General features: G+C 39.6%; 1 protein-coding gene across 1 annotated transcript in view; it reads right to left on the bottom strand.

Moving 5' to 3' along the window:
- PDS5A (PDS5 cohesin associated factor A) overlaps positions 1-14,534 on the bottom strand; it is a 136,580-nt gene extending 122,046 nt beyond the window's left edge. The window contains exons 1-2 of the mRNA XM_049631903.1: positions 14,071-14,534; positions 13,037-13,214 (exon numbers count right to left, since the gene is read on the bottom strand). Coding sequence (XP_049487860.1) covers positions 13,037-13,174 — 138 coding nt within the window. The 5' untranslated portion in view covers positions 13,175-13,214; positions 14,071-14,534. The remainder of the gene's footprint in view (positions 1-13,036; positions 13,215-14,070) is intronic.
- Between the last annotated feature and the right edge of the window lie 5,884 nt (positions 14,535-20,418).

Genomic DNA, 20,418 nt, shown 5'->3' on the forward strand with positions numbered 1-20,418 from the left:
GGGAAGGGTAGAGAGAGAGGAAGAGAGAGAATCCCAAGCAGGCTCCTTACTGTCAGCACAGAGCCCCATGCGATGCTGGATCCCACTAACAGTGAGATCATGAACTGAACCAAAATCAAGAGTTGGACACCCAATTAACTGAGCCACCCAAGTGCCCCAGGTAATATTTAAGAATTCTACAAATCTAAGAACCACTAATGTAGATTAAAGTATCCTCATTATCTCCAAGATTTAAAATCTTCTGCATCCACCCCACTTTGGGTGAGCATGAGCCCTGTTTTAAAGCGGGTGAGCCCCATTTCTCTCTCCCTCTGCCCCTTGTGGGCTTCTCTCTCTCTCCCCTTCTCTCTGCCCCTTGCTCACTTATGCCCTCTTTCTCTCTCAAAACAAACAAACAAACAAACAAACTTCTGCATCCAGTTAAAATCAGTAAATTTGGCACTCAGAGTTCCATTTTGGCCAAGTAAGAGAAGTCAAAATAAGGAATATTAAGAGAACAATTCAACTCAGATAAAAAAAAAAATAAGTAATACATAAATAATAAACATTTGAGATTTTCCATGGTAAAAAATATATATATGAAGGGGGGAAGGATATATAAGCATGGCACTATTTTATTTTTTAATTTACATCCAAGTTAGTTAGCATAGCACAGACAATTTTTAGGGCACTGAAAATACTCTAGATGTTATTGTAAAGATGAATACATGTCAATATGCATTTGTCCAAACCCAAAGAATGTGCAATGCTAAGAGTAAACCTAAGGTAAACTATGGACTTTGGGTGGCTATGATGTGTCAACATGGGTTCATTGTTGATAACAAACGTACCATTCTGGTGAGTAATACTTATAATGGGGGAAGTCATGCATGTGGGGGGAAGGAGGTACAGTAAAACCTTGGTTTGTGAGCATATTTCATTCCAGAAACATGTTTGTAATCCAAAGCACTAGTATATCAAAGCAAATTTCAAGAACCACTGGCTCAATTGTGATCATGTGACATTCATATTGCCAGACATCCCTCGTTTATCAAGTTAAAATTTATTAGAAATGTATGCTCATCTTGCAGAACACTCACAGAACAAGTTACTCACAATTCAAGGTTTTACTGGATTTAGTGTATATGGGAAATCTATACCTTCCCTTCCTTCAATTTTGTTGTGAAACAAAAATTGCTCTAAAAAATAAATTCTTTAAAAAATGTTTTAAGGGATTATTTAATAATATGGATATACTCATTCTGTATCATTCAATGAAAATGAAAACAATACATTTATAATATAATCAAAATTTTATTTAGAAAAATTTTAAAAAGGAATATGGACTCTGGGTGATGATGATGTGTTAATGTCCACCAGCCATAACAAAACATACTACTCTGGCACTAGATGTATGGGGAGGAGGAGATGGGGAAAAGGGGGGGGGGGATAGGAGGGCAGACAAAGTTGTTGGGAACTCTGTATTTTTTTTTTTTTTATGTTTATTTATTTTTGAAGGAGAAAGAGAGTGTGTGTGCTCACAAAAGCAGGGGAGGGGCAGAGGGGGGGGGGGACAGAGGATGCAAAGCAGGCTCTGCAGTGCCAGCGGCAAGCCTGATGTGGGGCTTGAACACATGAACTGTGAGATCATGACCTGAAGAGCAGTGGAATGTTCAACCAACTGGGCCACCCAACTCTGTACTTTCTATTTAATTTTGCTATGAACTAAAATTGCTCTTAAAAAAGTCTATTTAAAAAAAGCATTAAGTGATTAATAAAAAAGTATAGAAAAATATAAAGAATTGAGATAGCAATAGTATGTTATAATTTTAAAAATTTGATATCACCTAAAAGAAATGAATATAATAAACAAAATTATTTAACATTACTCCCAAGAGATCTAAAATCAATTTCATTTTATTACTGCCTGATGATTTCTACCACTTTTTTCAAAGCAATTTAGGTACATGCTTCAAGAAGAAAACCAATTTCTAAACTTCTGCCAAAAACAAACTAGTCTTCTTATACATGCTCACTCATCCTTTAAACATTTTTATTCAATGATTTTCTTTCTGTACAATGAAAAATTTACCTCTACTTATTTTATAATGTCTAGATGAAGGATATTTAATTCAGACATTTGAAATTATAGGACAATTACACATTGCCACTGAACTTACTTTTCAAGTATTAAACTTAATAATTTGGCATCAATTTATTATTAACATTTGAGGACATGAGCTAAGTGAAATAAACCAGTCACAAAAAGACAAATACTGTGTGACTGTACTTATATGAGGGATCTAAAGTAGTCAAACTCTTACAAACAGAAAACAGAATGATGGTTGCCAGGGGCTGAGGGGGAAAGGAGTTAAGTGGGTACAGAGTTCCAGTTCTGCAAGATGAAAAAGTTACAGAAATCTGTTGTACTAACAATGTGCACATGGAAGGGGCAGAGGGAGGCACACAAAAAATGCACAGGGGCACCCCTTGATTTTGGCTCAGGTCATAATCTCACAGTTTGTAGGTTCGAGCCCCAGGTCTGGCTCTGCACTGACAGTGCGGAACTTGCTAGGGGTTCTCTCTCCCTCCCCCTCTCTCTGCCCCTCGCTTGCTTTCTCTCTCTCAAAATAAATATATATATATTTTAAATGCACATAGTTAATGATGCTGTACTGTGGACTTAAAAATGATTAAGATGATAAATTTTATGTTATGTGTTTTTCAGTACAATAAGGAAAAATCAAGCAAAGATTACATTTATCAGTGGAAATAAAGAGTTAAGTTATATATGTATGTATAAAAATTGAATACAAACAGGGGCACCTGGGTGGCTCAGTCAGTTGAACAGGAGATTCTTGATTTCGGCTCCGGTCACAATCCCAGGGTCATGGGATCGACACTTGCATCAGGCTCTAAAGATTCTCTTTCCCTCTCCCTCTCCCTCTGCCCCCTCCCCTGCTTGTGTTCTCTCTCTCCTAAAATAAAAACTGAATACAAACAGAAACCAAGTGTATATATATAAAACTGATAACATAATCATACAAAAGAATTCAAATTCAAGTAACTAATAAATATGGTACTCTGTACAACCCTAGGGGGACAAAAAAACTGTAAAAAAATCTTGCAAGGGATACTGGTATAGCACTGAATTTTTTCTTGAGCTTAGATTAGGGTAGTACAAAGAAAACAAATTTATCAAAGTTAAGGGAAAACAGGGTTTATACCGTAGGAAAAGGATGATACAAATAGGAAATGGAGGGGTGCCTGGGTGGCTCAGTTGGTTAAGCATCTGACTTCATCTCAGGTCATGATCTCATACTCTGAGTTCAAGCCCCACGTTGGGCTCTGTGCTGACACCTCAGAGCCTGAAACCTGCTTCAGATTCTGTGTCTCCCTCTCTCTGTGCCCCTCCCCTGCTCGTGCTCTCTCTCTCAAAAATAAACAAACATTAAAAAAATTTTTTTAAAAAGCAACAAATAGGAAATGGAGAAGTTTAAGAAAAACTGCAGTGCTGGGTTTTTTTTTCTTTTTTTTAAGTAAGCCCTGCACCCAAGGTGGGGCTTGAACTCACAATCCCAAGATCAAAAGTTGCATACTCTAAGGGTGCCTGGATGGCTCAGTTGGTTAAGCACCCAATTTTAGCTCAGGGTCATATCTCATGGTTCATCAGTTTGAGCCCCCCATCAGGCTCCACACTGGCAGTGCAGAGCCTACTTGGGACTCTCTCTCCCCCGCCTCCCCTGCTCATTCTCTCTCTCTCTCTCTGCTTCTCCCCTACTTACACGTGTGCTCTCTCAAAATGAATAAACTTAAAAAAAAAAAAAAGTTGCATGCTCTATAACTGTTCCAGCCAAGTGCCCCTGCAGTGTTGGATTTTAATTAAACAGAATGAATACATGGTTTAAAGTATTTATGTGCATTTCTTAGGTCTACACACTGAAAGGACCTGGATAAATTAAATCCTACTACCAATGTGAACGTGATGCCAATGCCTAGACCTTGGTTTATAAACACCACTCTCTACTGAAAATGGAAATAGGCCTCTCTGGAAAAAATGAGCTATCCAAATCTGGGGCAAGAAAGCACAAGGTGAACAACTTGTACCAGAAAAAAAAAAAAAAGGAGTGCTGAAAGACTCAGAGAGACATGTCAAAAAGATACTAGATGTTTCAAAAGGACACCAAAGCCAGCATGCTCATTTTGGGATAATTTGTCTCTCAAAGAGAATAAAGATAGTAATATATTATAATGCATTGAATGAAGAATCCATGACTATTTTTTTTTTAAATATTTAATGTTTATTTATTTATTTTGAGAGAGAAACAGCGAGAGAGAGAGAGAGAGAGAGAGAGAGAGACAGAGAGAGAGACAGACACACTGTGGGGGAGGGAGAGAGAGAATCTCAAGCAGGCTCCACACTGTCAGTACAGAACCTGATGCAGGGCTCAATCTCATGAACCATGAGATCATAACCTGAGCTGAAATCAAGAGTTGGACACCTGACGGACTGAGCCAGCCAGGAGCCCTCATGAGTAATTAAAGTGGAGTGGGGGCAGGCTCTTCTCTACAGATGTAGAAGGAATGATAGAATCTACACATGTAGAAGGAGTGATAGAATCAAAAAAGGTGACATTTTATAACAACCAAAGTAGATGCTAAATCAGGTAAGTAATTGCTGGAAAACAAATCAAACTGCCACCTTAAACATTCCTTATTAATTGCAAAGTGGGGAAAGGTACATTTACAATGTAAAGAGTTGACCAACTGTAACCAAGTGATCAAATTTAGCATAAACCAACTGGATAAAATGACATTTTACACCTCCTGATGATGCAACTAACTATACATTACCACTTGCGTGGTAAAGTACTTGCTAAAAAAAGTTCAACCTGAATCTAAGCATGAGGCAATGAGACAAAAATAGACTATGGGACTCCTATAAGGCAAATGCTTCAAAAATGTCACATCGTAAATAACTCTCCCCTCCAAAAACAGTGACAGAACTTTCTAGATTAAAGTAGACTAAAGAAACATTACAAATGCAAATGATCCTATACTGAAACTTGGATGGAGGAAAAAACCCAACTGTTAAATAAAAGTCATTTTTAGGGCAACTGGGAGAATTTTATTATGGACAGTATAACAGATAACTGTACCAATTTGAGTGTGATAATGATCATTATTCTAAGAATGCTGAAGCATTCACAGGCAGAATGTCATGATTTCTGCAGGTAGCTCTCAAACAAAAAGTGTAGGTTTGTCTCCCTCTGTGTGCGTGTATATGGAGAAACATAAAAGCAAACAAAAGTAACAAAATGTTAACAATTGGTAAATCTAAGTGAAGGGATATGGGTGTTGAAGGTACAATTTTTTCCAACTCTCCAGAAGTCTGAAATGTCTCAAAATAAAAAGTTGAGGTAAATCTTTTTCTTTTTAAAAAGAGAAAGAGAGAGCCAAGTTGGGGAGAGCAGTAGAGGGAGAAAGAGAATCTTAAGCAGGCTCCAGGCTCAGTGCAGAGTCCAACCTGGGGCTCAATTCCATGACCCTGGGATCATGACCTGAGCCAAAATCAAAAGTGGGACAATCAACCAACGAAGCAACCCAGGCACCCCCCAAAAAAGTTGAGATAATTCTTTTTAGATAATTCCTAAAAAGGGGGTAAGCACTGGAAAAATCATCATCATAATTAGGCAGAAATACTCTCTAATAAAAATTCAAATAATAAAAGAAACAGGATTTTAAGATCAAATCATGAGACTCTCCCATAATTTTTCTCTAGCACATACAATTTTTTTTTTTAATTTTTAAAAATGTTTTATTTATTTTTGAGAGAGAACGTGAGCATGGGAGGGGCAGAGAGAGGGGGAAACAGAGAATCTAAAGCAGGCTTGGCACCGTCAGTGTAAAGCCCAATGTGGGGCTCAAACTCAAGAACCGTGAGATCATGACCTGAGCTGAAGTCAGATGCTCAACCAACTGAGCCACCCAGGTGCTCCCCATTTATTTAAAAAAAAAAAAAAAAAAAAAAAAAAAAAATTCTTACAAATTTTTCCTACAGTATTTAAAATAAACTTTACAAATTTAGCAAGTTGGCTGCAGATATATACTACTGTTTTTGAAATTAAGTGTTTTTCAGATTTATGAATACAGCTACAAAGTTTGTAGTTAGCATACTCTAATTTGTCATAAGAGCTCCTGTGGTAGATTAAAGATGGCTACAAATTCCTTTCTTCTTCCATTGAGAAGCAATCATTTTTTCTCCTATTGAATGTAGATTGGGCCACAACTACTTTAACCATTAAAGTAAGGTAGACATGACATTGCCAGTTCTGAACCAAGCCTTTAAAAAGTACCGGCAACTTCCTCCACAGTGTCTTAGAGCCCTGAAACCATGCAGAGAAGCCCAAAGATTACATCATAGATAGGAAAAAAGAGCACAGCTGAGTTCAGCCTTACAGCTGTTCCTTCCAAGGCACCAACTGTTTGAGAAGTCAGTGTGGATCTTCTAGACCAGTCTAGACACCAGCTGAATACTACTGAATGAGCACAGTAAGCCATGTAGAGAAGAATAATCAAGCTAAGCCAATACTTACCCAAATTCCTGATTCACAAAATTGTTAACAAGAAAATTTGCTCACAGATGTCAAAAGGTAGAAGCAACCCAAGTGTCCACAAATGAATAAACAAAAGTGGTTTCACACATACACACACACACAAGACACACACACGTACACAGTGGAATATTATCCAGCCTTAAAAAGTAAATTCTGATACATACAATGTGGATGAACTTTGAAGACATTATCCTAAGTGAAACAAGCTAGTCACAAAAGGACAATATTGTATGATTCTTATACTAGGCTCTTAAGAGTAGTCAAATTCAGAGACACAAAGTAGAAAGGTGGTTGCCTAAGCTGGGGGAAGGGGGAATTAAGGAGTTACTGTTTAATAGATACAAAATTTCAGTTAGGGTACATGAAAAAGTTTTGAAGATGGACGGTAGTGATGGTTATACAACAATGTGAATGTGCTTGTTACCACAAAACTGTACTTTTAAAAATGACTGAAATGATAAAATTTATGTTATATTTATTTTGTCCCCCGCCCCCTACTTGCTCTTGTAAACACTAGGTTTGGGGTGTTTGTTACACAGCAGCAAATGACCAGAATAGTTCCTCTATGCAAATGGAAGTCTAAAATAAGAACTGTGCTACAGTTAGTATTACTTCACAAATACACATTGGCTATATTTTAGGGGTTCATTTTAAGAAATCTTGCCTATTTTTTTAAATATTTATTTACTTATTTTAAGAGAGAGCAAGTGCACAAGCAGGGAAGGAGCAGAGGGAGAGAAGGAGAGAGAAAATCACAAGCAGGCTCTTTGCTATCAGCACAGAGCCTGATATGGAGCTCGATCTCACAAATGGTGAGATCATGACCTGAGCCGAAGTCAAAGGAGTCAGACACTTAACTGACTGAGCCACCAGGCACCCTGCCTATTTAATTTTTTAATTTCTTAGCAGAATCTTTTGCATTAAAACAAATATTAAAATATGATATATGGACAGAACTGAGACTAGAAGTTACATACTGAATTATATGTAAAATTAGCATCCTATGTGGCATTTAGGAATAAATAAAATTCTTTCATGGAAGTGAAAATAATTATAACCAAAGTATGTATTTCTGGGGTCCACCTGGAGGAAAAGAAAGGAAAAGATTTCACGGCCTTCCTGCCTCTAATCTATTCTTCCCCTCTCCCAACCTACATTTGATGAGAAAAGAGTGATGCTCTACCTTAATCAAGCACTCTATATCCTAATTCCTAACTATATCAAACAAGGCATACTACAGAAACCAAAAGTGAGAGCGTGGGGCAGAGGGGAATTGTGGACACATAGAGGAAAGTGACAGAAAAATACAAAAATACAGAAATAACAGCTGGTGGGAGAAAAATGGGGGACATATTCACAACAATAAAACCCTATTACTTAATCTTTCCTAATTCTTAGCACCAAAGTAATAAAAATTTTGATTTCTGTGAAAAAAAGAATATGGCAGATTTGGGTATGGAGTTAATAGCCAGAGAACTGTCTGGGGGTACTGAGCTCTTAAGACCAGGTAATAAGAAATGGACATAAGAAACGATCTTTGGGGCAGCTGGCTGGCTCAGAGAAGCGTATGACTCTTCGATCTTGGCACTGTGAGTAGAGATTACTTAAATAAATACATACATACTTAAAAAGAAAAAAGAAAAAAGAAAAAAAAAAGAAACAATCTTTAACCTGCCCGCCCCTCTCTCTAAAAACCAAGCCTTATCAAGGACTTCCCATTTCCAAAAAAGCAAGTAATGAACAAAATGTGAATAGCATGTAGTTCTGTGGTAATACATGATATGAGACAGACTGCATATAACAAATTGTGGGCAGAAGCACTTAATGGAACTTTGTACAACACTGTTTATAGGTGTATTTGAATATGTTATAAAAGTTATCAGACACGACTGCTACATTAGTTTCAGAATCCTTAACTATATAGAAGGCAGGCCATTTGTGAACTATTGATCTTGATGCTTAAGGTAACCTTAGTAGTAAGCTACCTGCTATCCTTTCTAACAGATAACTAACTTTTGTACAGCATATAATTGTACCATATGTAAGCAACAAAACTGTTTATTTATTATTATTATTTTTTTAAGTAGGCTTCACACCCAATATGGGGCTTGAACTCACAACCCTGAGATCAAGAGTTGCATACTCTGAAGTGTCAGGTGGCTCAGTTGGTTAGGTATCTGACTTTGGCTCAGGTCATGATCTCACAGTTGGTGAGTTCAAGCCCTGCCTTGGGCTCTGTACTGACAGCTCAGAGCCTAGAGCCTGGAGCCTGCTTTGGATTCTGTGTCTCCCTCTCTCTCTGCCTCTTCCCACCCCCTGCCCACAATTCTGCCTCTCTCTGAAAAATAAATAAAACATTAACAAAAAAAAAAAAAAAAAAAAAAAAAGAGTTGCATGCTCTACCAACTCAGCCAGCCAGGCAACCCTAAATAACAAAACTGTTAATGATCATTTTCAGCTTTCTGTAACTAGGGTTAGTCACAACATCTCAGACTCCATTTCTTCATCTGGAAAATCGGGACAAAACCAAATAACCTCTAAGCTACCTTTTGGTTCTAAAATTCTACATCTCTACATTATCATCTCTGGTATATAATCTCAGATAAAAAGTTGGTTGCCATTCACAATATTTTCAAACTATCTTATTTCAAAAACAAAATTATTTCTCTATTCTATTACTATCTTTTCTAATCCAACATTCATTCACTGAACAAGTATCTGTTGGGCACCTATGCTCCAGGCATTAAATTTGGGAGTTGGCAGGGTATAAAAGTAAACAGACATGGTCCTTGTATTCACAAAGATTACATATAAGTTGGGGAGACAAACCCAATACACATATGCATAAATGTATACCATAACTGTAATAAGTGATACGAAGGAATTAAAAAAATATGTAATGGGAAATCTAAGAGACCTCCTGTAAGAAGAACAAATGAGTGACAGAAGAACAAATGAATGACACATGAAGTTGAGACGGGTACACATATGGATCACATAATGTGGAATCAGTTTAGGCAGAAATGAACATGGCATGTACAAGGAAGTGACAGAAGGCCAGTGTGACTGGACATAACAATATGTGAATTCCTTAGAAGCTGAAATTAAAACTTTTTTTTTTTTTTTTTGAGAGAGAGACAGAGAGAGAGAGAGAGAGAGAGAGCACATGTGCCAGCAAATGGGAGAGGGTGAGAGGGAGAGAGAGAGAATCTTAAACAGGCTCCACGCCCAGCGCATAGCTTGAAGCCCAAAGCAGGGCTCAATCTGACAGTGAGATTACAACCTGAGCCAAAATCAGAGTTGGATGCTTAAATGACTGAGCCACCCACGCGCCCCTGAAGTTAAGGTTTCTAATGTATCTAAGTGTTTTAGCAATTCCAAAGACCTACTCTAAGAACTACTTTCAAGAAAGTTTCAAAGCATCATAATACCTTCTAATGTTAAAAAAGAATGCTGTCCTACATCTTGCAAAACAGCAAATTAACTTAGACTCCTTTCTCTTTTCACTTTACCATTTTCAAATGCATAATAAATATCACAACTTCTTAGTTCTACTCAGTTTAGATTCCTTTGAAGGAAATCAGCTATAAGAATGAAAATAAATATGATGCTATTGTTCTGGCTCTGCCATTTAGTTGCTCTATGACTGATCTTGGTGCATGTTACTTGGCCACTTTGGGCCGAATTTTCTCTTCTGTGAAATATGGGGAGTTCCAAAATTTCTTTTAACATCTTTGTAAGTCCACAATTATGGTTCTCTTGTAAAAATGCTTGTTCCATTCTTAAATACTGAAGAGAATGGACCAAACATCTCTGAATTCCACTGACCAAGATTTTACCTGCCTTTAAGCCCTATTTGTATTTATACAGCATTTGAACATTGTTGCTATAATTAAAAAAACTACTGAATTTATAATACTGGTGCATAATGGTCTAATAAACACAAAAATTATCAAAAATAGTTAAACACTGTTAAAAATCTCCACTTCCTATGAGACAGTACTACTTTAACCAACCAGGGATTCCTAGAAAGTACAAAGTCAAAACAGATTTAGAAAAACAGGGGAAAAACAAAATCATAAGACTGTTGAGAAAATTTAAAAAAAATTTTTAAGATTTTAATGTTTAATTTTTTTTGAGAGAGACAGAGTGTGAACAGGGCAGAGGCAGAGAGAAAGGGAGACACAGAATCCGAAGCAGGCTCCAGACTCTGAGCTGTAGCCTGACTTGGGGCTTGAACTCAAGAACCTGCAAGATCGTGACCTGAACCAAGAGTGGGCATTTAACTGACTGAGCCACCCAGGCACCTAAGAAAAGCAAAATTTTAGCAGGATATTCAAAATGGTTCATATGTATGTTAATTTTAACTTCCAAAAGAACTCATAAGAAATAGATATCCTAACCCAGGAGCACCTCAGTGGCTCAGTTGGTTGAGCATCGGACTTAGGCTCAGGTCATGATCTCACTGGTTGCTGGGTTTGAGCCCCATGCTGGGCTTTGTGCTGACAGGATGGAGCCCAAATTCTGTCTCCCTGCCTCTCTGCCCCTTCCCTGATCATGCTCACTCTCTCTCAAAAATACACTTTAAAAAGAAAAAAAAAAAAGATATTCTAACTTAATGCTCATTGTAAACTTGGTCATATGCCCATTTATATAACAGTATTTCTGATAATCTAACTTCAAGCACAAAAGTACATATAGTTGTAACTCCTTTTTTTTTTAATGTCTATTTATTTTTGAGAGAGAGAGAGAGAGAGAGAGAGAGAAAGAGAGAGAGAGAGAGGGAGAGAGAGAGAGGGAGGGAGGGAGAGGGAGGGAGGGAGGGAGGGAGACCGGGAGCAGGGGGAGGGGCAGAGAGGCAGCGAGAGAGAGAGAGAGAGAGAGAGAGAGAGAGAGAGAGAGACAGACAGACAGACAGACACAGAATCCGAAACAGGCTCCAGGCTCTGAGCAGTCAGCACAGAGCCCAACTTGGGGCTCGAACCCACAGACTGCAAGATCATGACGCAAGCCGAAGCCAGACGCTTGTGGTAACTCTTTTTTAACCAGATTATCCATCACCAGAAATCAAGATTTCAATATTCTTAATATGAAAATAAAAAGATCTATTACTTAACAGCTTTGTATTTCATAATTTTTCAGCATCTCCAAACATTCAATATAACCTTAAGGAGCATCAATCAAGCACCTCACTTCACATATACCTAGTATCAAGTTTATTTTAATGGAAGCTATTGTGTCCTCTTCCTTCCCAAGAGGCAACAAATTGCAGAATCTAATTAGATTTTAAAAACTAAGCTACAGGAATACTTTAAATATTTATTAAACACTCACAACATTGTAAACACTTACTAGGCACTACACTAAGCTCTAAGAACAAAGGGGCAAGATGATTCCCTAAAAATACACTTTATCAAGTTGCCCAAGATAGAAATACTATCAACATTGTTTCTTCCCTCACTTCCCACCAAGTCTAATTGATTTCTAACTAGGAAACATTTCTTAGATCCTTCCCTACCTCTCTTCTCACTACCACAGCCCCACTTCAAGATTTCAACATCTTTCACCTATGTTCCTATTAACAGTTTCCTAGCAGGACTCCCTGCCTCAAATCTTTCCCTTTCCTTGCTCCAACGTAGCCCCAGTTGTGACAACCAAATGTCTCCAAGGTGGGAGTGGGGGTGGGGTGTCAAAGATGCCCTGGTTGAGAACCACTGCATCAAGTTGATCCCTTGACAAAAACAGCACTTATCTTGTAAGGCTGTGGGCAAAATCTATGTCTATGCAACAGAAAGCAAAAAAACTGACCAACCTAAGCTGAAACTTACAACTTTAATCTTAGGATCACTATGCTTTAAATAAGCTAACTTTATTAAAAAGAACTAAAATACTCTCTCTTGAAAACCCCTTTGAACATGTGGACCTAAATCATCACCTTACTTCATTTCTGAATTTTGAAGTCAGTACATTCTGTCAAAGTTTAACCATACTAAATACATATTTAAGTTTCTGGATATTAGAAAATTGTGACAATTTAATAAAATGCCCTTGTGATTAAATCAGTCTCCTTAGAAGCTGATGAAAACAGGAACTTTCGTAGGCAAACTATTGCCTACATTTAAGGTTGTAATCTACTATGAACAGTATTCTCATAAATATTTCTAGAAAAAAGTTATAAAAACACTTAAATTCTTATGTTTGAAAAAACAGGCACACTCCTTTTAATTTCCCATAATGATTATGTCTCTACAGAACTTACTATTCAAAGATATAGCCAAGATAGAACAATACTTCTCGGAGAGAGTAAAAAAGGAGACTATAAGATACCTAAGAAAACCTGGTAGGTGACACCGTAAAGGCCAGGCCTAGCAGTGCAGTAACAGGAGAGAGCACCTCCCACCACAGAGGTCTAAGTGTGAACACTGTGTCCAGATGCTTACCTTCAGTCGCTTGATCATTTCATCCGTGGTGATCTTGTCGGTGATCTCCTTTACCCCCGGCGGGTAAGCGATCTTCCCATCTGCACTCACGACGCCACAGAGGGCAGTGGCAGGCTTGGGCTGCGCGGTGAAGTCCATCCTGGGGGACAACTTTTCTTTCACAGTCCTCTACCGGCCTCTATCGGTCAGAAAACAAAAGTTCAGCGAGAAAGGGGAGACTTTGTAACCTCTTTTTTCATTTCAAAAATCTCTAATCTGCAAAGGGCGCTTTCTCCAGGGAGGCCGGAGACTCGGCTGCGGCCCCGCCGCTCGATCCTCCCGGGCCTGGACCCTGGTGGCCGCCCCGCCGCCCCCACTCACGCGGGCCCCGCCAGCCCCAGACCCACGGGGCTCTCCAGCACCAGCCGCCGCGGCCGCGGGAAGCGCCAGGCAGCGCCAGGAGTTTCCCATTCCACCTTTCACAATGAAATCCACCCCCAAGCACCGAGGTCCGAAGTTTGGGATCCTCCCGAGCCTGGCGAGGCCCCCAAGGCTCCGGCTCGGTCGGAGAGAAACCCCGAGTCCCCGCCCGGTCGGTCCCCTCCGGGAAAGGAGACGCGAGGCCTATAGGGCTCGGCTTAGGCCGCAAAACTAGGGACCCAACCGGACCCACACGCTACGGCGGCTCCGGGAGACGAACGCCTTTGCCGGGCCGAGCTTCGGGACCCCGGGCGTCCCCGCCACGCTCCCGCCCCTCCCCTGTCCCGCGGGAGGGGAAAACAAGCCGCCCTCCACCCCAAACCCCACGCCAGGAAGCGGCTGACGCGGCTCTGCACTTCACATTTTGTTCCTTCAACTTCGGCTGAGGGACCCTGGCGGCTTCTCTCGGCTCCGACTGCTCGGCGCCGTCCGGCGCTGCCCAGGCCTTACTGGTACCTCCGGGCAGCCCCGCCGGGCCTAGGTCTCGCGCCCCCCCCCCCCTCCGGTCTCCCCTTCCGTCCTCTCCCTCCACCAACCGAGGGCGGGAGCCGAGCCGCCGCCGCCGCCGCCTTTACCTCCTCCTCCTCATGCGGGCGGAAGGTGCATCGAGCGCCCGGGCCTCTGTCAGGTGGTTGCGCCGCCGCCCCTCGTCGGGCTGCACACAAAGCGGCTCCGCGGGTCCCGCCGCCGCCGCCGCCCGCCCCGGAGCGGCGCTGGGGCTGGCGGTGCCGAGGAGGAGCAGCCGCCGCGGGGGGAGACGCGGGGCGACTGTGCGCTGGGCGGGGAGACACTGCCGCTCTCCGTCTGGCCGAGGAAGAGCAGCCTCAGAGAAGGCTCCTCCGGGAGCGTGTGCGCCTGTGTCCGCCCCGGACCCCCGCGGCCCGCCCGTCGGCACCTAGCGCCGGCCGGGTCCGCCGACCGGGACCCGGACGCCCCTTGCAGCGGCGCGCGCCCGGCCGTACGTGCCCCCGGGAGCCGGCGCTTCGCGCACACACCAGCCGGTCACGCGAGCGGTGCGAGAGCACGCGAGAGCAGGGAGCGCGCCTCGCTCCCTCCCCTTCCTCCGCCGGCCGTGCCTCCGCCTCCCTCGGGCCCCGGGCGGCCGCGCGCGGGGCGGACAGCGCCGCCACCCGGTTGGCGCCAAGACTTGCCGCGCCGAGCGCCTCTGGGAGGATTGAAACCAAAGGGCAAGCAGAGGAGGAGCCCCTGTGGCGGGAAGCGAACCCGGTCCCGGCGGTCCTGTAAGGGCACGAGGGACGAAAGGAGCTTTACGTTGTGCAGTGGAGATGAGCTCATGACTTTTGGGGATCATGAGAGACTTGACGGAACTGGTTGAAAGACTGTTAATTACTCGGTGAAAATGAACGGATTTCCTCCCCAGGGACAGAAGATCTGCAAACTGAGGAAAAGTTTTACAATATGGCACAACATGAGCTACTCAGTCTTGTTTCTTCGGACAGTCACTGGAGTTTGCCCTCCCCTCTTTGGATTTCTAAAATTAATATTTTGAAAGTTGCAAAAAATGAAATAGCATTGAGTCGAGTAGTTCTCAACGAAAGGTCTGAAACGTAGGTTTCCGGACTCCACTCTCAAACCTAGAGAATAAGGATCTCTGAGAATGGCACCCAGAAGTGAGCATGTTTACAAATTAGCTAGATGGTTTTTGTGAATATGGGGAAAAAATAATATGTTTAAAAAATGTTCTAAGTATACCCAGCATAACTTTTTCTTTCATCCAAAGGAAAACCCAATGCTGCAGGTTTGAGAAGTTTAATGTATTAAAAAAAAAAAAAAATGAAGCAAATGAACCTCAGATGCGCACACATCAGAAGAGGAAGTTGAAAAAAGAATGCAATAATATGAAATAGCATTCAGCTCTTGAAACTGACCACTACCAAAGTTTAAAATTATATTCGATTATTATTTCTGATGGATGTCCATTGGTGTTTACTGGGTCTGAAAAATATTAAAGGTACTGTACTCACTGAATTGTTTTTCAGATATATTACTCAAGGGAGTGATCATCTTGGAATAGAACTGGCCACTGTTGCTGATTTGCTAGGACTGCCCCAAAGTCAATGCTTTGTTCTTGGACATTTAGAGTACCAGACAATCCATTGAACTTCAATGGTCATTAAACCCATCAAAATCTACTCTCTTATAGGCGCTCCCTCTCAAGGTGTTTTTTTTTACCCTGTCACATTTAAATAACAAAAGAGTGGTGCTTTTCATTTTTATTCTTTCTCTGAGTAATTTACCCATTATTAAGTGGAGTTTTGTATATGCTCATAAATTTTAATTTTACACAACTTATGACTTTGTTAGTATTGTTTGACTTTATGAACACTCACAAGATAGTAAGTCCTAAGGATTACAACACATAAATAAAACTGAATTTATACAGTTCTAAAATTCAGGAATTCTGAAATCTCTGCTTTTAACCTCTTTCCTTAAACATTATTTCCACTTGGAGTAAATGAGAAGGGATATGTTTATTTGTGCAGCAATTATTTAAAGTGCCTGCTAGCAAGGCTTTGTTTTGGGCACTGAGAAAAAAATTGATAGTGGGGAGAGGGACCAAAATCCCTGCCTGCCCTGGCGGAGCTTAATTCATTTGGGGAGAGATACACAAGAGAATAAATAAATTGCTATGGAAGAAAATGCGTATAGGAAGAATGCAGATCACATCTAGCCTTTTAGGCATTTTGGTCTTTGGAAGGACTTTGGCTTGTACTATAACTGAGATGGGGAATTGCTGAAGTATTTTAAACAAAGAAGTAACATGATATGTGTTTCATGAGCCAGGCAACTTTGGGCAAATTACTTAGTCTTTCTGTGCCTTATTTTCCTCATCTGTAAAACAGGGATAATAGTTTCTCTCTCAGAGGATCTTTGTGAGGAGTAAATAAGTTGACATTTGTAAAGTGCTTAGAGTAGTAACTGGCACATACTAAACTGTACATAATTTATATACATACACACACACATATATATGTACATATAATATGAAAGAATCATTCTAGCTACTGGGTTGGAAACAGCATAGAGATGCAAGTGTAGAAGTAGAGTAACCAAGTATAAGACAACTACAAAAATCCCGAGGAAAGATGTTAATAAGGACCAGGTAATAACAGTGAAGATGATGAAAAATGTGACTATACGACATTTGAAAAGTGGCTAATGCAAACAGGGAAACAGTTTTAAAATCAAAATAGTGACATATGGCTAGTGACTATTGGACAGTACAGTTCTAGAGTACAGAGTTTGGAAGAGTGATTGACAGAAGATGAGGGTGGAAAATAAATTGTTCATACTAAATGCTACAGATGTTGAGCAGGATGATAGTTTAAAAGGATGAACTGGGGTAATAAGAGAGTAAAGCTGTGCATAGTGAAAGTGGACTAAAGTAAAAATATAACCAAAGATAAAAATATTCAAGATATTTAAAGCAGTTCTTAAGAATATGTTTATTCCATTTACTTGAAATTACTTATTTGCTTTTCAATTTGAAATGTAACTAGCTAAATCTGTCCTGAGTAATTTCGCAAGTTATAAATATGAATCATCCCTGTACCTCTGGTCACATAGAAATTAACCATCTGCATAATCACTATGAAACTTGAACAAAATGGTGCTTTATTGTAGTGTTTTTCCAGATATCACTGACATCTTGGCTTAGATTTGCTAAAATTTAGTATTTAGGCATACAATAGCATATCTACAGTGAACTAAGTAAGTTTGACATGTTTCACTAATGACTGATAAAGACAAAAAATATGAAGTCTGAATCATTTCAGTCTAGTATGACCAAGATGTTAATGATTAACTTGTTTGTCATAGTAATTTAAAAACTTTCTTTGAATTTTGTCTAATATCTTAGTCTCCATGCACATCTCTCTTCAGTTTAAACTGTGAAGGCTGATCTGCATCATCATTAGTTACATTAACTTTCTTAAACTTGTATAATCAAAATTAAATATTATTTAACTAGCAGGGACAACAAACTAAAACTAAATATTTTCAAAACATGAAAGAAACTACAGGTATAAACAACATGAGTAAATTTTAGTGACATAATATGACATCTTGTTTATAATATTCAAAAGCAAAGTTCAAGGTAGTGGTTACCCCTGAAGTACAAAGAGAAGCAGGAAACCCTGGGGAACAAGATGGGAGAATGAATGCACAAGTAGATATATTCTTGTTGAAGCTTTCGTCTTGGGAAGAGTGGTGGCTTCACATATGTTCTTTATATGATAAGTGAATGAATGTATAAATGAAGAAAGACAATCCATGTACCAATGAAGGATGTGTTTTTAACCCAAGGATTATGATTAAACCAATTCAGGGCATCTGATGTTCAGAAGAGAAAAAAGTAAGAAGACAAACTCAAGAAATTTCAAAAAATATTTATATTATAATCTAATATTTTTGGAAATTACAGTCCCCAGAGTCAAAGAAATTCTGCACCCCTGATGATTTTTTTCCTAATTGTGGTAGCAAAATGAGAAATTATTTGGAGTTATATTTTCTCAAATTGCTTCTTTCCTCAAGTTGCTAGTATTAGTACGATAAATGATTATAGGACTGAAAGAATTTTCAGGGCAATTAAACTTTGAACAATCACATTACAATGTATTTTTTATTATGAAGCTTGGGATGTCAGACTCCTATTGTTTTATATGATTAAAATAAGAAAGTAAAGTTATGATAAATATTTCTTCACTATAGTAAAGGCAGAAGAGATTCATTTATTGAAATGTATCAGAGAGGATAATAATAATTACCTCCCCTCCTGCAAACTGAAAACTCTTTTAAGAGAGCAGTTCCTATCCCAGCCCTACATATTCTCTCTCTGTCTTTCACACACACACACACACACACACACACAGCTGACTGAGCCTGCAGTGACACCTGAACCAAGAACATGCAGTCCATAGGCAGAGCTGAGCCAAACAAAATATCATGAGACAGGATGTGAACTAAGACTCAGCAACAGATGGGACTTTTAGCTGAATTATATCAATGCAAAACCGTAACAGTCTTTAGCTCTCTACTTATGTGTAGGCTAAGGAAACCTGACCTGTCCTAATTTTTGTCTTCGTTGTTCTGTTTTCCTTGGACTCCCCCTAAGAATTGTTTCCTTACAGTAAAATTTCTTTTACTTGAGCTAATTTGAGTACATTTCTGATCTTACACCACCAAATATGACCTGGTTTAGAATTAACAATTGGACTTCATGAAATTTTAATCATCATCCATGAACCCAGCTTTACTGAATCAAATAGTACCCCCCCAAATCCATGTCCACCTGGAACCTCAAAGTATGATCTTATTTGGAAGTAGGTTCTTTGCAGATGTAGTTAAAATGAAGTAACACTAGATTAGGATGGACCCTAAATCCAATGACTGGTATTTTTATAAGAAGATATGCAGGGAAGAAGGCCAGGTGACAATAGAGATTGGCATGATATAGCTGCAAGCCAAGGAATGCCAAGGATGACCAGCAAACACCAGAAGCAAGGAAAAAGGCAAGGAAGGATTCCTCCCTTGAGCCTTCAGAGGGATTATGGCCTTGCTGACCTCTTAATTCTGGACAGAACAGTAAGAGAATGAATTGCTATTCAAACACCTCTGTGTTTGTGGTACTTTGTTACAGCAGCTCTAGGAAACCAATACACCAGCCACGTGTAAAATTCACCTTAAAGTTGATTGGTTAGTATTTTACCTTCTGAGATACAAATTTCATCACTCTCATTTTTGGATGTAACCCTATGCTTTTGAAAGATACCTGTAGAACATTTATAAAGCTATGACCAACAGTTTATCTTATTTCTACATTTTTCTCAATTGTACTGTTTGTGAGCCTCGATTTATCTAGAATCTGCATTTTCATTTTTCCATTTTCTCACATTCCTATGAAATAAGAACAATATGCAAGCAAATATTTAAATAAATACACGACTACGGTGGAGAAACTGCAAAAATGGAACTGTTGGTTGGCACACAGCTTCACCAAGCTTTGGCTCAAAGTATTCATTTGTCAGCTTATATGCAAAAGTCCAAAACTGGAATTTTGAAAGCACTTTAGGAATGAGAATGTGTAATGTACTAAACAAGGTTGTGTAATTTTGAATGGACTGAAGTCACTGTCTGCCTGTGTAATAATCAAATAATTCTAAATAATATTTTCTGTGACTTACAACTATCAAATATCATTATAATAATAACCATGGCAGATTGTAAGTATAAATAGCAGAACTTCAAATTTCTGGTTGAACTGGAAATGTAACCACGTTAGAACTGGTAGCCAACACTATCTGACTTGTCGAAGGAATGTGCCAAGAATTTGCACAACTTTTGCCTTCTGAATTGCTTCAAGTAATTCCAGAAACTCAATAGTTCTTGGACTGTAGGCTACCTAGATAGATACTGTTTTGGAAAAACTCTTCGGAGTTCAATTATGCATAGACTTGTCCAGAGACTAAAGAAAATTAAGCAGTGAATCTGTAGGAAATTTAATAAGAGCTGTTTCACCTTCTAATCATAACTGAGATTCATCATGATTTTCAGGGGATAGGAAGTTTCCTGTTAATTGAATTCTTTGACAAATTGAAATTTAACCAGAAAACTTTTCTGTCCACTCCATTGAAAATATTTCTGGAATATATCAGTTATCTTTTTAGTCTTTATAAAGCACAGGATAGTGAACATAATGGCAGAATCTTTGGTGTTTGAGCATACCCAATGCCTCAGGGCTGTCAATCTGAAAGCCACTTTAAATATCAAAACCATAGGTATAGAGTCAGTGATTGATTGAACTAAACACGTACTGAGACTAGAACTTTCCATGGAAGTTAGCTTCGTCTCCATGTGTATTTTAAAAAATCAATGGAGAGGGGCCAGTTAAGAACCTTTGGGTT

This window comes from Panthera uncia, chromosome B1 (assembly GCF_023721935.1).
Source record: "Panthera uncia isolate 11264 chromosome B1, Puncia_PCG_1.0, whole genome shotgun sequence".
In the NCBI taxonomy this organism is placed as follows: domain Eukaryota; kingdom Metazoa; phylum Chordata; class Mammalia; order Carnivora; family Felidae; genus Panthera; species Panthera uncia.